Source organism: Falco rusticolus, chromosome 9, assembly GCF_015220075.1.
Source record: "Falco rusticolus isolate bFalRus1 chromosome 9, bFalRus1.pri, whole genome shotgun sequence".
Lineage (NCBI taxonomy): Eukaryota > Metazoa > Chordata > Aves > Falconiformes > Falconidae > Falco > Falco rusticolus.
The window spans coordinates 16,574,997-16,589,931 of NC_051195.1; the positions used below are offsets into that span (position 1 = coordinate 16,574,997).

The 14,935-nt window shown below is 43.7% G+C and overlaps 1 protein-coding gene across 3 annotated transcripts in view; it reads right to left on the reverse strand.

Annotated features, from left to right (window-relative positions):
- The window catches only part of RTKN2 (rhotekin 2), a 42,615-nt gene extending 38,182 nt beyond the window's left edge, over nt 1-4,433 (reverse strand). For all 3 annotated transcript variants that reach the window (XR_005106166.1, XM_037400197.1, XM_037400196.1), the window contains exons 1-2: nt 4,359-4,433; nt 21-214 (exon numbers count right to left, since the gene is read on the reverse strand). Coding sequence is in view for 2 of the 3 variants with exons in the window: in XM_037400197.1 (XP_037256094.1) it covers nt 21-214; nt 4,359-4,400 (236 nt within the window). In the remaining variant the exon portion in view is untranslated. The remainder of the gene's footprint in view (nt 1-20; nt 215-4,358) is intronic.
- Nucleotides 4,434-14,935: the final 10,502 nt, after the last annotated feature.

The window sequence follows — 14,935 nt, forward strand, 5'->3', positions numbered from 1 at the left end:
GAATTTGAGCTGTTACTCACCGCTCAGTTCTGCGGGAGACTGGCTCTTCTTGGTGCTGCAGCTCTGTCCTGTATGCACGTATACGGGCATTGCAAACCATCAGGTTTTTAACTGCTTGCAAGAGCTGGTCTTTTTGTGTGCTCACTTGAAGTAGCTTACAGATGCCTTCTCGCATGCGGATTTCAAAGTCAATCTTCTCTTGGATGTTGCATTCCTAGATATGAAAAACAAACAAACAAAGGACTAAACAAAACTCCACATAAAAATATCCTGAATTTTTGACAAGCTCTACTTATTCCCCAAATAACAATATCCTGAATTTTTTACAAGCTCGACTTACTTCACAGTTGGGATAGATAATTCCAGGTTTTAATTCCATGGAGACATTATAATGGTTACTAAACATACAATTATGTTTCTCTTTTCAGGAACGAAGGGGTTAAAACACAGGATGTAACAGATTCACTATATCCATTATACATGCAAATTACAAACCAGGTAATAACATTAACTCACCATAGCAGCCGAAAGTTACTAAAAATTACGCGCCTCGATGTGTTATTCATAGGATAACATCTGGTCCCCTCATATGGTTATTAAGAGACCTAACCGAACAAAGCTTGTAGATTAACACCCCACTTTTTACTTTGATCCCTACTAAAGTAAACTCTAAATTGAGGAAAATGTCCGAAATATTTTACATCAGAAATTCGACCTCATTACTTCTTTGGCCATCTTAAAGAGGGTTTTAAAAAGTGGTTTTTACACTTCTGGTTGATATAAAATTCAAGTAACATGTGAAGTAAAACAAGGAGAATACCCCAATACCTGACTATTTCAGGCCGTGAACTGAAAGTCAGACTGCTGTGGTAGCTTCAACACTACACAAGGATCACACCCTGCCTGACAGCACAGCCATGCACACTCCTCATTCAAAAGCATGCCGTAAGACAGACTTGCCTGTCAAGTCATTAGAATTCTGCATCACTGTTTTTTTGAAGGAGTTGAGTTTTTTAAGGCATAAAAACTTCAGGGAAGTCAACTTTTTCCTACCAACTTTCAGAGAAAACAAACATTTATAAATGTGCATTATTCTTCACTTGCAACTTCAAAGAAGTCAATCCACACCAAGCCAGAAGGTAATTAAGGTGAAGGATCACAGTTTGCTGTCTTCTAAAGGTGTGCTAGATGCCATGGATGACTCTGATACACATTTCCTTGTTATGTGGCAATCCCTGGCCAAACCAAACACTTCCAACACAAAAACCAGAGCATTGTCACTGTACTGAAGGGTTCCATTGCAAGTACATTGCAAGTTGGTGATGGGTGATGCTTTTTCACCACTGAGCAAGAGTGTCCCAGCTACCTTTGGAATTAAAAGCATTGTGCCCATTTTTCAGTATTACAGTACATCTGAACTCAAAACAAGTGCTTTGGGGATGGATCTCTAAGTTGACTGAAACTCATGGTACAGTAATTTGCATTCACAAGTTCAGTATTTCAGCTGCTAGAAAAGTGCTGGCAAGCGCTCTCCCTCAAGTGCCTAAACAGGACAGAAACAACAGGGAGCTAATTCCCCCCCAACTCAAGTACCTGAGAAATCCAGAACCCATGAAAGGGGTAACATGGACAATTTTCTGCTTTACCATTAGCTGCCTTTGACATGAGAAAGTGACCCTTCATAGCAGTCACAATAGGCAGGTGAAAGATCGCTACATAGTCACCACCCATTCCCTTCCAACTTGGCAGGAGTAGGTTTTATTGTTTTTCAAGGCCTTATGCCATAATGTAAAGATATATATATAAAGTTTCAGCTGCTGTTCCATCTGTTCACAAAGCACTTCTCCTTCCAAACCACCCTCCTTTGTTACCCTAAAGGAAAAGTAGCTCTGGTCCATAACCCACACTCAGCACCAGCACAGCAACATGTTCAAGTTGTAATACTCTACTAGACAGCATCTGAAACAAAGCTGATTCCCAGCCACCTCAGAACTCCATTATAAAAACCCAAAGGCTATGAGATCCCTCCAGTGGTATAAGCCTCTCATTCTATCTCCCACCTCTTCTGCTACAGACAGCAAGTTCATTCTTGCTAAAACAGGACCTAGAGCAGTACAGAAGGTTCTTCCACCCCACATCAAGAGCCAGCAAGTTGCTAAGCCCCCATACACAAACATAGTTTCTCATTTGCCTCAGGTAATAAAGGAGGTAGGTTCCATTCCCCTCCAAGATAATAAAGATCCCCGGATTGTGTAATCAGGCAAAGTAGGACAAATATGTTCTCACCATGTGACTAGATTGTCTTAAATGCTGGCAAATTCAGTAGAACACTAATGATGACTAGACACCACCATGAAGGAAGGCACTAATAAAAGCACAGAAGACTCTCCAGAAACCAAGAACTCTCACGAGAGTTAAAGACCCCATGAGAAATGTCTGGAACATGCACAGGTTACTATGACACAGGTGCTCTGGCACCAGTGGGTTGTTCATGATGAATTGCTCCCAAAGCTCACATCAGAGACGTTTTCCATTGAAGTTCTGCTGGTATTCCCTACAGGCAATATACGAAGGCCTGGGACCCAGTATGACACCACAGACTTACCTGGTTTTCCTCCTCATGGTTTTGCTTTCTAAAGTTTCAACCACAACCAGTGCAGGATAAAACAGTGCACCAGCACCTCCATACCCCCAGCACCTGCTTCTCTATCCACACTTTTCCTCAGCGCTCATCCCAAAGGGAGCAGCGAATAGCTTTCATCAAGCTTCTTTTATTCTGAGTCAAATACTACACAGCTATGAAAAGCTAAGCAAGGCCCACACCTGCCCCTGAGAAATCACTACTCATTCTTTGAGCCTAAATCAATACATCAGCTGTTACAAAACTGAATTTCATCTCAGCTGATGAACTTGCCCCTAACATTTCCCAGGGTAACAGGCCTCTGCACTGATCTAGCACAGGCCACAGCTCCTCTCCAGGTCTATCACCTGGTACGTAAATATGGTGAGGAAATAAACTCTCCTAGTTTGGGGCATCTGCACATACCCATATGGAGGCTTTCAGAACTACACAAAGGATTTAGTCCATGCTATGTCTCAGCCAGACCCGCGTAAAATGTTCTGTAATAGCATTAAATAGTTGTTGGGCCACAGCTTAAATAATTGCACTATATAAATCTCATCTGAAGGAATCGCTTAGCAGCCAGATTTGGAATGCATGAAGCTCTGTGCCTCTACAACAACAAAAAAAAAACCACCACACCACATGGTCAGCGCTTTTTTTTTCCTCTTTCCAGTTTCTTCCAAAAATGTAAGCGCACCATCTGGACTTGGAGGAATGACACAGCACTGTTTTGCCATATGCTGTCTACTAACGCACCATTTCCCTCGTGGTCTCCATCCTTCCCCTACCAGCGGCAGCATAACCCAGCTGAGATTACTAACAGCTGTTGAGATTTTGCAGCCCCATACTGAGGAACTGCCCAAGCAATGCTTTCTGAAAGAGTCTTTGTATTACCTACCTAAGTATACCTAGAATATAAGAAATGTTAAAGGATTTCTAGTTTTACGTAGGTGATGGAGTGACAAAACAAACAAATTCAACAACAGCTAAGAAAAATGGTATGGATGCTGCTGGAGGCTGGACAGACTGAAATTTTACTTTATTTAATTGGTATTAATTAATAATACAGGCTTTCATAACCTTACTCCAAGGTATACTTCTGATTTGTTACCACAGAGGCTTACATCTAAAGCCCACAGGCCTACTGTATTTATTTAAAATAAGCAAGCAGTCAGGCAGCAAGTATTCTAAAACAGAGGCTGCAAAGTCAAGATACCAGCTTGGCAACCCTCCTAGCCAGACAGAGGAGCAGTACGCGCTGCAACCGACGGCAACAGCTCTGCAGACACAGCTGAGTTCAACTAATGCAGGCTTTTAAGGTACTCGAAATTTTAAAGACCACCTCATGAACGGGAAAATGAGCGGCTGAGAGACAGAAGAGCTAAAGAGGCGCAGCCTGGCGCTCCGAGGCCCTGCAGGGGGCGAGCAGGGCGCTCCGAGCGGCGACCACCTGCCCGGGCTGCCCCCGCCACAGCCAGGCCGCAGGGCCGCCACCGCGCCCAAGCAGCAGCCCCAGGCCGCCGGGACGGACGCGCTGCACCCGGGGGCCGCCCGAGGGAGGGCAGCTGCCGGCACACCGCCGCCGAGCGGCTGCGGGTCGCCACCCGCCCCAGCCGCTAACGGGCGCCACCTGCGCCGGGCCTGCCCCCACGCCGGGCCGGGCCGGGCCGAGCCCGCCCCGCCGCCCCGGCCCGCCCCACGCCGCCTCCCCGCCCGCGGGACCCCCGCGGCTCACCGGCTCCTGGGCCCCAGCGCTCGGCAGGCGCTGCCGCCGCATCCTCCTCAACGGCACCGCCGTTCAAAACTCCCGCCCCCCGCAACGGCCGCCGCGGCCCCGCCCAACGCCCGCCCCGCCGGCGGCGCGTGGCCGGCCGCGGTTTTGGCCGTGACACGCTGCGGGCCCGCACGCGCGACAGCGGCGGGACGGGGCCGGCTGTGGGGCGCGAACGGCGCGGGCGGCCAGCCCGGCGGGTGGGTCCGCGCCAGCTGCGGCCGTGCCGTGGCGATTAACCGGGCCGGCGGCGGTAACAGCGCCGCGTTACGTAGCTTGAATAGCGAGCGGCGACACCGGCCCTGGCGCCCCGTTTCCATGTCCCTCGTTAATTTACTTCCCTGAAATAGGCCGGTGCCGCTTCGTTCCGGTGGATGTTGATGAAGCGGGCGGCGAGGAGAGGCTTCAGCCGCGTCCCCCAGGGCTGTCCCGGCGCAGGGCTGTCCCGCAGCCACCGCTGCTGGGAAGCCTGCCATGAATTTTTAACCATGCTCTCAGTTCTCTGCAGTTCATTTAATTATGCATTTTTCATACCGTGGTACTTCAACAGCCACGCTAGTAGCATGTATTGCGAACAGTATATTATACTATTATATATTACATAAAAGTGCATTAATTATTCATTGGATTGACGGGAGAGGAATGGGAGCCATCCCTCCTGCTGCTAGTCCTCAGCAGATGCAACAAATGAGCCAAAATAGTGTCTCCCATCCACTCAGCGTCCCTGAGTTGTTAGCTTTCCTCTCCCGAGTGCCTCCCCAGCGGGTGATGGTCACAAGCACGGCTCCTCGTTGCTTTGCACATGGTTGTCAACATTTGCGAGAAGTAAAATGTGCTGGAACAAGTGAGATATACAGTGTTGCTAACAGCTTTCCACGGAAGACAGAAGTCTCCCGGCTAACATATGCTTATTTAAAATATAAGAAAATGCAGTTAGAAAGGAAAATTTGAAAAGCCTTGTTAATTCATCAGGATTTCACATAGGTGCTTGGCACCTCTGCTTGCCCCCTTACACTTAAAACTGGGGCACAAAGAGGGGGGACTAGCCTTCAAGGAAAATCATTAACTCCTGGACCAAAGGTATGTATTCTTTGGTGGAATGCAGAAGACGGGGAGCTCTGCTTCCCTCAGAAGTATTCAAGTCTCACCTTGAGGCAGGGATGGCAGCGACAGCTGCTCAGCAGTTCCTGTCTCCATCTGGGGCCACGTTCCTGAGAGTAAGGAGGCATTCAGGTATTCATGAAATACCTTCATACCATCCTGGAGTCTTCTGCATACCGTTGGCAGGATGCATGCCACAGCCGGGAAGCCCTATCCCTAGGTTTTATATTTATAGACACTATGGTTTTTCCCATTTTTAGACACTCCCCCTGTTCTTTATCTGCTGCGACTTTCTCAAAAGAAGTCTTTCTGCACTACATCCAGTGGAGAAATCCCATCAGGGAGCCAAAAGGCTTTTGCTTAATCAAGGTATGGATCCTTACAAGCTGTGTACGGACAGCCAGGATATCTAAGAGCGGGTTTGAGAGAGATCGAAAGGGGAGTCTCCATGTAATCCTGGTGCTTCAAGCATCCCAGCAGGAGCCTCACGTTCCCATCTCTACTACACAGTTCAGGATTTCAGACACATCAAGAGAGACCCATCAAAAGAGGGGAGAACACAAGATGCCAAATCAGTGCCCCTTTGCTTCACAGTAAGGCATATCTCTGAAGGTGTGGTCTGACCTCTCCTGAATCAGTCAGGGATGGGATTTGAGCATCAAAAATCTCCCAGGTAGTTTTCTGGGCTACAGAAGAAAAATAGAAACAGGAACAGGTCATGGAGAAACCATTCCTGGAACTGAAAACAAATAAGTGAAAGTCTTAAATTAACTGAACTGCATTATTGTTTTATCAGTCAATGCTTGACCAAAGTAAGCGAGGAAGAGCTTGTTTCAACAAATATCAATGGCTGAAACCTTTTGATGAGTTTTATGTAAACTATGGGAGCAGCTGGAAATGATAGCCTTACTGTAGAGATAAATAATTCTTCTGTCTTACCAAAATTCATTCACCCGGTCACAAGACAGTGTGCTACCACAGAAAACTAATACAACATGTGAAAAAGACACACTGAAACACTTTCCACCCAGTGTCATCCCAGGCAGCTTAGCACTCCAGGTTAGACTCTAGAACAAACCCACTAGTTCAAGTTTTCCAGAAATGCTCCCTGCCAGACTATCAAGAACAGCTGCCTCAGGTGTGCACCAAAGGGTTTTTGTCAAAAGCCAGGGTGGCTACATGGATGCAACAAAAATCGCTGCGAAAGGACAAGTTATGCCCCAACCTATTCCTGGCAATCAACATCTCTAAAGCCATTTTTGCTGGTGGTGTAGACAGCTCCCAGGAATCTCTGGCAGCTTTCCAAGAATTTTAGATGCTAATTAGCATGGTTTTGCAGTACAGTCTGTTCAGCAAATCCTGGTCTTAATAAGTCCCAAAATGTGACTATTGATAGTTTAAAGAGCCCATGCCTGCAGCCCTGACACACTCCTACTGACATTGACTTGAATTGGAACCCTTAAGAAATCAGTGGGAGTTAAATGTGTAGGACTCAGCCCTAATTAACATGAATAGTATCTTCTCAAGCTCAGCGCCTATCTGTTCCTGAGCTGGTTCAAATGCCCAGCTTTCCTCGACGTTAGAAACATGTAACTGCACAGTCTGGCTTCTCACACTCTTGCACCTGCTCCGGCTTTGGTCCTCTTTTGCACTCACTTCCTAGAGGTGTTCCGTTTTTTTTCTTTATAAAATTGAGCTTCATAATTCAGATGACCTGCCAGATGCTTAATTAAAAAATTAAACATGTCACTAAACTTCTAGTCCTTTTTCTTGAAGCAACATGAGACTGAGGCTTTAAAGGGCATTTCTGCAGGTGTACGAGGCAAGATGTTCCCTCCACACTCCAAGCCTAACTACAGCTACCCAGTCCTGCAGCTGCAGCACATACTAATTTGAAATGAAGAAGGCTTTATGCCATCTATATTATCCAGACATTTGGGATTCAGCTAGCAACCGTTCTGCTCCCTAATTTAAGAGTAATCCCAGCAAAGAGCAACAATAAAAAAGGAAGCATTGGTACAGTGGTTTCTTCGCCAGGCAAGCCTCCACCGAAGGGCAAAGAAACCCAAGGTATAACCTACAAACCAAGGAAAATCCTGTGCTGACACTGCTGTGCTCGTGCAGAGAAGCCAGAAGGAGGTAGGGTGAATTAAATAGGGGATCTATATCCTGCCTTCTGGGGTTTCTTAAGCGAAACATTTTTTTTCAGATGAATCACACCTTCACACCATCCTTTTATTTGTGACTCTATTTGCATTGCAAAGCATTTGGCTTCCTTCTAGTATTAGGGAAACTGGATAGCAGAGGAAAGATCATTGTCTATCTAAATCACTGTTCTGCTCAAGCGTTACATCAGCATATTATTTTAAATGTTAGGCCCATCATTTTGGTTTAGCAGGTACAAAATGTCTACACCTACTCTTGACAGCACTGCAATATTTTTCTTAATTTCTTAGTTCCCACAGCTTGCTACACCTACTCCTTGAATATCATCAGAATGTGCCAGTAGAAATCTATTCAATTCCTATTCAGATTTATCCTAAATGGAAATATATGAAGATTTGTACTGGACACATGGAAAAGAACTTGCAAGGTTTTTTATAACTGATTTCTACTTATTTAACTTTAAACTGAAAAGCAAACTGTTGTCATTGACTGCCACTGATTTTGATTACCATGACATATAGATTGATTAAATGGGCAAAGACCCTGGAATTTAGGGTGTTTACCTGAATGCTTACTGAAGCCAGGGTAAGTTAAAATGCAAAATTATTAACCTCGGTAACTCACTTCTTTGTTTCAGCCCACTGACGTGAGTTGAAGTCTTTCCATTCACTTAACTGGGCAGCAAGTTAACATATTGTCCTACAAAACACATTTTTACTGTCATGCACCATCAGTTTTGATTGGATAAGGTGAAAATTAATCATCTGGCCAACAACAGTGAGCTAAAGCCTAACCTACCAAGATGAAAGCAACAGCAAGAGAAAAGTTTGTAGGCTCCATTTTACCTAACTGAGCAGTGTGAAGTAGGTATCTTCTCTAAGGTAGTCATGGAATCAGTCATTGAAGACGTCATCCTAAAACATGCAGGTGCCTAAATTAGCTAGGATGCATCATCCTTACCTTTTTCGGATAATTAGACACATAGCCCAGAATAGCAGAGTAAACTCTTATTATTTCAGGTGTTCTCAGATGAATTTTACCTGAGAGCTTGCCTATCTTGTGCTCAAGGTTTTTTAATATCCTGCAGTCCTTCAACTGCTCTAGTGCTCCACATTGCACTCCAGCCATGCCTCTGTGCAATGCCGTCAACAAAACATTGATGCCAGGTGCTTCAATGAACTATTTTGTTGATCGTTGCGTATTTCTGTAGGATTTCTAAAAGAAACTGTAAAAGGCTGAAAAATTGCAAGGAATTGTTTTTCCTTTTTCCAGATAAGAGTTCAGAAACTGGCTTCTCCCCATACTCCTGATGTCAATCCCATCTTGAAATGCCTCCAGATTAAATTACCGCAGCCTCTTCAAATCACCATATATGAGATAAATGCACTCAAAACACATTACATAACTGAAACAGTAAGTTACAAAAAATCCATCCCCATGTGAATTTAGAAAACAATTTCTGAGATCAAACCTGAAAATCTTAAAAATAAAAATAAACACTGCATGACTTTAAACTGCAGTTTGATGATCCCCTGTGTCTTAAAGTTGCTTATGCGCAAGTTAACTTAGGAAGTGTGGTTAACTGAGGTAGATGAGTCACATGCATTCATCTGTTTCTGCTTGGGAGGCCAGGGCCATCGCATCTGAAGCCAATTCACATGTGGTCCCCACACAAATACAGAATCAACCCCATCAGAAGTATCCTGTTGGACAAGGACCCTCACAGGCGATTGACAGCTTCACTAGAAGCCTTCCTCCAGCTCATAAGACAATGTGGATGCACAGTGCCTAACAAAGCCCGAGTTTTGCAGGTTTGCCCTAATTTTAGAAATTTATATGCTCTCTCTTTTGTATGTGACTTCCTATCTCCACAGCAGTTGAAGGAATGACATTTTCTGTGACTCCTTTCAACATCAAAGTTGGTTGGAATTGGATACTTGGATCCATTGCTAACAGGAGGACATTTACACACACAGAGAAATTATGGTCATACAAAAATGACACTGCTATGTAAACCCTGAGGGGTCCTTTCAGCTGCTCAATATCAAAGGGATGTTCAGTATGAAAAGGACTCCTTAGGGGTTCTGCACTGTCACACCCATATCATACCTTTATACCAGGATTCCTCTGTTGGGTATGCAGTCCTGCTTTGATTTCTTGTGCATTTACTACAGGTGGCATTTGGTGTATGAAATATCCATCTGAGATGGTTGCATGCAAATGTTTGCTGGGCAGCCTGCTGGTGAAGTCACCATTGTGTCATGGGAGAATCCAAATGGGCACTATATGTTCCAGTTTTAGGGTCAGGTCTGTTACAGTTTTTTTCTAATTGATCTTGCACAGGCAAGTGAAAAGTCACAGGATCATTTAAATGGATTGCCATTTTGAATTTGAAACCGGAATTAAGTGCATGGAGAATATCACAGATCTAAAGATAAACTCCTAGATGAGAAAATAATGACAGAAAATCACCTTCCTGTTGGTAGCCAGAGGACTACCATCTGTTGCTGGGAGAGCAGATGTAAGTCCACTTCTGATAGCAATCTCCCAGGAAAAAAGGAGAGATTCTACAGTTAGCTCTCAGGAACGGCATCAGATTTTTTGTCTGAAGGTGGATACAGGCTGAGTATTTGCAGATGGTCTCTTCTTTTTTTTTTTTTTTTTTTTTTTTTTTTTCCCCACATGTGATTTAGAATATCTCTGCAGAATACAATACTTGGCAAATGGTTTCTGCCTGAAGTGACTTTGTAGTTTGGTCTGATTTTTTCCAAGTAGTGGAGTGTAGGCATCTAGCGAGAGAAAAATGGCACAGCGATGTGGTCTTGAGCCCAAGCAACGTAAGCCACCTGCTGGGCAGCCCCAGGCATTCAGGTTCCCCCTGCACTGCAGCGCTGCTAAGGTAGTAAATAGTGACTGTCCCTTACCAAGGTGCATTTTGAGGTAACAATTGTCCCAAATAACTGAGGCACAACAGCCCGTGTCTGGTAGGACTAGTGAATCAAACACTATTTCTTTGCATTTCACACACTTTTTTGATTGTGTTGATCCTGTCTTAGGGAGGATATTCAAAGGGGCATGGGTAGGAATCTATAGTTTACTGCAAATTCTCACTTTGCCCTAAGAAATGTTTCACATCAGTAAGCAATCAGTTTGTCTCAATAGTTTCCCCAGTTATGCTCAGGGCTGTAACAGTCTATAGCTCTGTAGTTCTTCCTGCCATGTCACAAAGCTATGGTTTTTCCTGCATTATTCCAAGTCCTGAGTTGGGTACCAGCTGCATAAACAGGCATTTGTCATACAAATCAGGCCAGGAAAGAGCGAGCCAAAACAAGAAGGATTAAGGCAAATGTTATTTCATGAAAATAACACAGTAAAAACCAAAGAATATCTCACTACTATCAATATACTTTTGAAAAGCAACATAATAACCATTTGTGGCTGGAAATTTCTATCAGGCATTTTAAGCCTCTGGTCCTTAAGGAAAACCTGGCTTGCAATTATGTCCTGTTTCTCACAGAAACAGATACTGAAACACTATTGAGCAGTTCATCCACTCAAGTGCTTAGATTAAATAAATACATCCATAGGGTTAAAAAGGGATTTAAATTTTTTAGAATTGCCAGTTAATTTTCCATTCCAAGCACCCCTGGTCCCTGTGTCTCCACCAAACTTTCCCCTAAATCCAAACTCGGCTGTGGTTTTCTCCTGCCAGCAGTGACCAGAGGCGAGGCAGTCCCCTCTCCCCCTCAGAGTGCAATAGCACTGTGAAATAACTTGCCTCCGTGAAACCTCAAAAGAGCCATAACGCGACAAAAAACATTTACCATGGCATGGTCAATTCCGGGACTCCACTCAGGGCCATAAGGCTGTTCCTGGGAATAAGTCCAGTGTTAGAGCCTACATCTTTTATACAGGTGATGATTTTTTGCTGAATCACTCCAGTGTTGGATCCGAATTGTCCATTCACATGTAAAAGGGACTAAAATACCTTTTTCCTAAGGCAGAAAGATCTAAGGAGATAAACTTGCTGCAAAGGACACCACGGCCTGTGAACGTTGCACAGCCAAGGTGGTGAGCAGCACACCTTCCTCAAGCTTACCATGGTTTCACTGTGGGAAGCTACTCCAGCTGTTTTTTCTTATTACTCCAGTTCCCCTTGAAGTCAGACCAAGGGGAGGGGATGAGACTGTGCTATATCTATGTTCGCAATGTGCGATGGAAACATTTTTTGCTAATGATAGTATTTTTTGCCTGACAAGACAACCCATTTTTACTCACCATTATGAAAAAGCAGGGGCTGAGTAGCAAGTATAGGTAACATTTTACCTGAGGTTGGTTTGTCAGAGATTTATTTCTATCATCCTTCTAACTGTTTCATGGCCTGTTAAATGAGCTGACACAACACTGCATGTCACTGTTAGCATTTTAAATTATAAATAACGGTAACAATAAATAGCACCTCATGTTTTTACAAGCAATTTCATCTAGAAGAACAAAAATAACTAGTTCTGCCTGAATGCATGCATGACTTACATGCACATATTTACTTGCTTATTTTAAAAACCAATTTGAGTTCTAGGAAGCTATTTCTAGCACTTGATTCTACCCGTGTGTTTGTAGAGCGTCATCAAAATATAATCAGGCTGTTTAAAGAAAACCCAACAAACAGCAAGTAAATTTTTTGTAACAGGTTTTTTAAGCAGCTAATGCAGACCCAAAGGGGAAGTTATCTAAGTCTGACCCGGGACAAAGAGGATCATCTTTTTAAGATAATTCGCAAATATGTTTGTGCAAACAGCATTTGTGCACTAAGGCCCACAACAGGCAGTTTTAACCAACAAGTTAAAATCTCTGCTTTCTCTTATTCTTTCCCTGTTCGGGAATGTCTGCCCTGACCCTGTCCATCAAAAATCTCTGCAACACTGAGTCATCCTATTAACATATATAGACATCAGATTTAGTCAGGGAAAACATAAGCGTAAGCAAGCCACTAGCTAACATGAAGACCATTTTTACTTCATTTATTTCATAGTGTGGACACTCACATTACAGTCTTAATGTTTTAAAAATACCCCTGCTCTGTCACAGAGTCTCTTCCAGACGTGTATCAACTTCCATCTTTAAAACGCCAGCCCAGGAGGGAGCTTTGAAAGGCACGAGCAGGTCGTTGCTCCCTGGCTGCCCTGCATGTTGCTCAAAGTCTCTCCCCAAACATGCATCTCTCTCCACACTTTTAGTGAGGAACATGTTCTTTTACACACACGTGTGTTGTTACATCTTCCTACTACACAGGGAAGTACACACTCTTGCTGAATTGATTTAAACAGGCAGTTGGCACCACCAGGCACTGAAGAACACAGAACTTCATTGGCAGGTTTCATGCAGGAAGTACACACATTACTAATCTGAACAGGTTTTTCTCATCACCACCCCAGTCACACAAATTTTTAGGCATTCCTTCTAAATTATCTTACTACTAGGCATCGCTAAGTTGGCGGAGAACAACTATGTCTTTGACCATTTTAGGGGTAATACTTTCATACATAATTGGCACCATATTGCTTTACGTGCTGCCAACTGAATTTTACTGATAGTCATCTCAATAGTTGGCTAGAAAGTCATCCATCACAAACAGGCTTCTCCAGGCTACATCTCTGAGGGCTCAGATTTTTGTAAGAGACAAATTTTTCTCTTGTTGCTAATGATTTCACCTCTGGGCATTTAAAAAACGAATTTACTATCTAACCAAATATCCTGGATTTAGGATAAAATGTTTCCAGAGAGAACAGGAAGCTGACAATGTGCCCTAACTCAAATCCGAGTAGCATGGCAGCTTGCATGTAAGCCTTGGAGAGAAACAGCAGGGGAAATTTTACATGCTGGGAAGGCTCACCTGAGCTTAACATAGGAATTAGTCAATCGAGATGGAAGCAAGCCCCGTTTGGATGGGATCAGTTTGAGCTCTGTTCCTGCTCCCTGTGGGAGGATCCTTGGCTGCAAATTATATAAAGGGAACAGCAATCTGGAGGCAAGAAATTTGAGGAAAAAGATAGGAAGCACCACATCACAATACTTTTTTTTTTCCCTTTGGTGAAGACACATTCTTCCAGTTTCCAGCCTCATATGGAGCTAGAATTATCTAGTCATACAACCTACAAGACCTACTGCCTGAAAGACAGATGTGTATGTGAAAACATCTGTTTTCAGGAATCTTTTTACGTATCAGCTGTTACTTATCTTTCAAATGATAAGTGTTCCTGTGTTTTCATTGCAGATGCAGCAGGGGCAGGGGCAGAATATTTCCCAAGGACTGCACCTTTTACTTAATTTTTCCAAGGATATGTATCTGTTAAAATTAGCTAGAGCATGGTGTTGTCTATTCGTTTGCTACCTGCACATGTATCTTTAGTTCTTTACACTTTTTAGCTCCTGTGAATGAGAACATGTCATTAACTTCGAGCCTTCTTTTGCAAAGAATCTGCTTTGCACATAAAACCACTAGCTGAACCTGCTCACATGCTCACAGTCAGTACCTTCAAAGTGGTCAATACTAAAGATGATCCACCACCCTGCTCTAAGCACTGCAGATTTTGCAATTGCAAAGGGTAGCATTCATTATAACCACAAAAATAAAACTGTCCTTTGAAGGACAATGAGTTCATGCCTCATTTTGCACTACACAAGACATTGTTTTAACATGGGACATTTGGCACAAAACACCAGATGTAAGTAAATACCCATTTCTGCAGCAAGCTAGCACCTAACACTCCCACAATAAACACCATTTAGACTAAGAGCAGGGCTACAGCATGGGACAAGCAATGCCTTGCCTTACTGCTGGCCCCATGTGCTCAGCTGAATTATATTGCCAGAAAAGCTAAAACACGAGAACCAGGCCCTTTCATCTCACTAGTGCTTAAGTGCTCTGTACTTTCCTTCTAAGTCTGTCCCTTTATTGTAGAGCATGTCCACCTTCTCTTCATCATACAGGAAGCCTGTTGGTTTAAGTGAAATCCTCTCCAGTTACTTTGAAAGCCCCATTAATTCCACCCAGTGTCCTGCCTAGTTGCAGGAACCTCCACCTTACCTGTCGTTCCCCCAGGACAGCAATAACTGATCCCCCAGACCTTGACACCCAATGTGAACTAGAAAATGAACTGCTCGTATGAATATCAGAAAGGAGGAGAATAGAGGAAAGAAGTAAGAGCATGAAGGAACAGAAGCAAATTGTCCCTAAACATCCAATAAAATCAAGATACTTTCAGATGGCATTA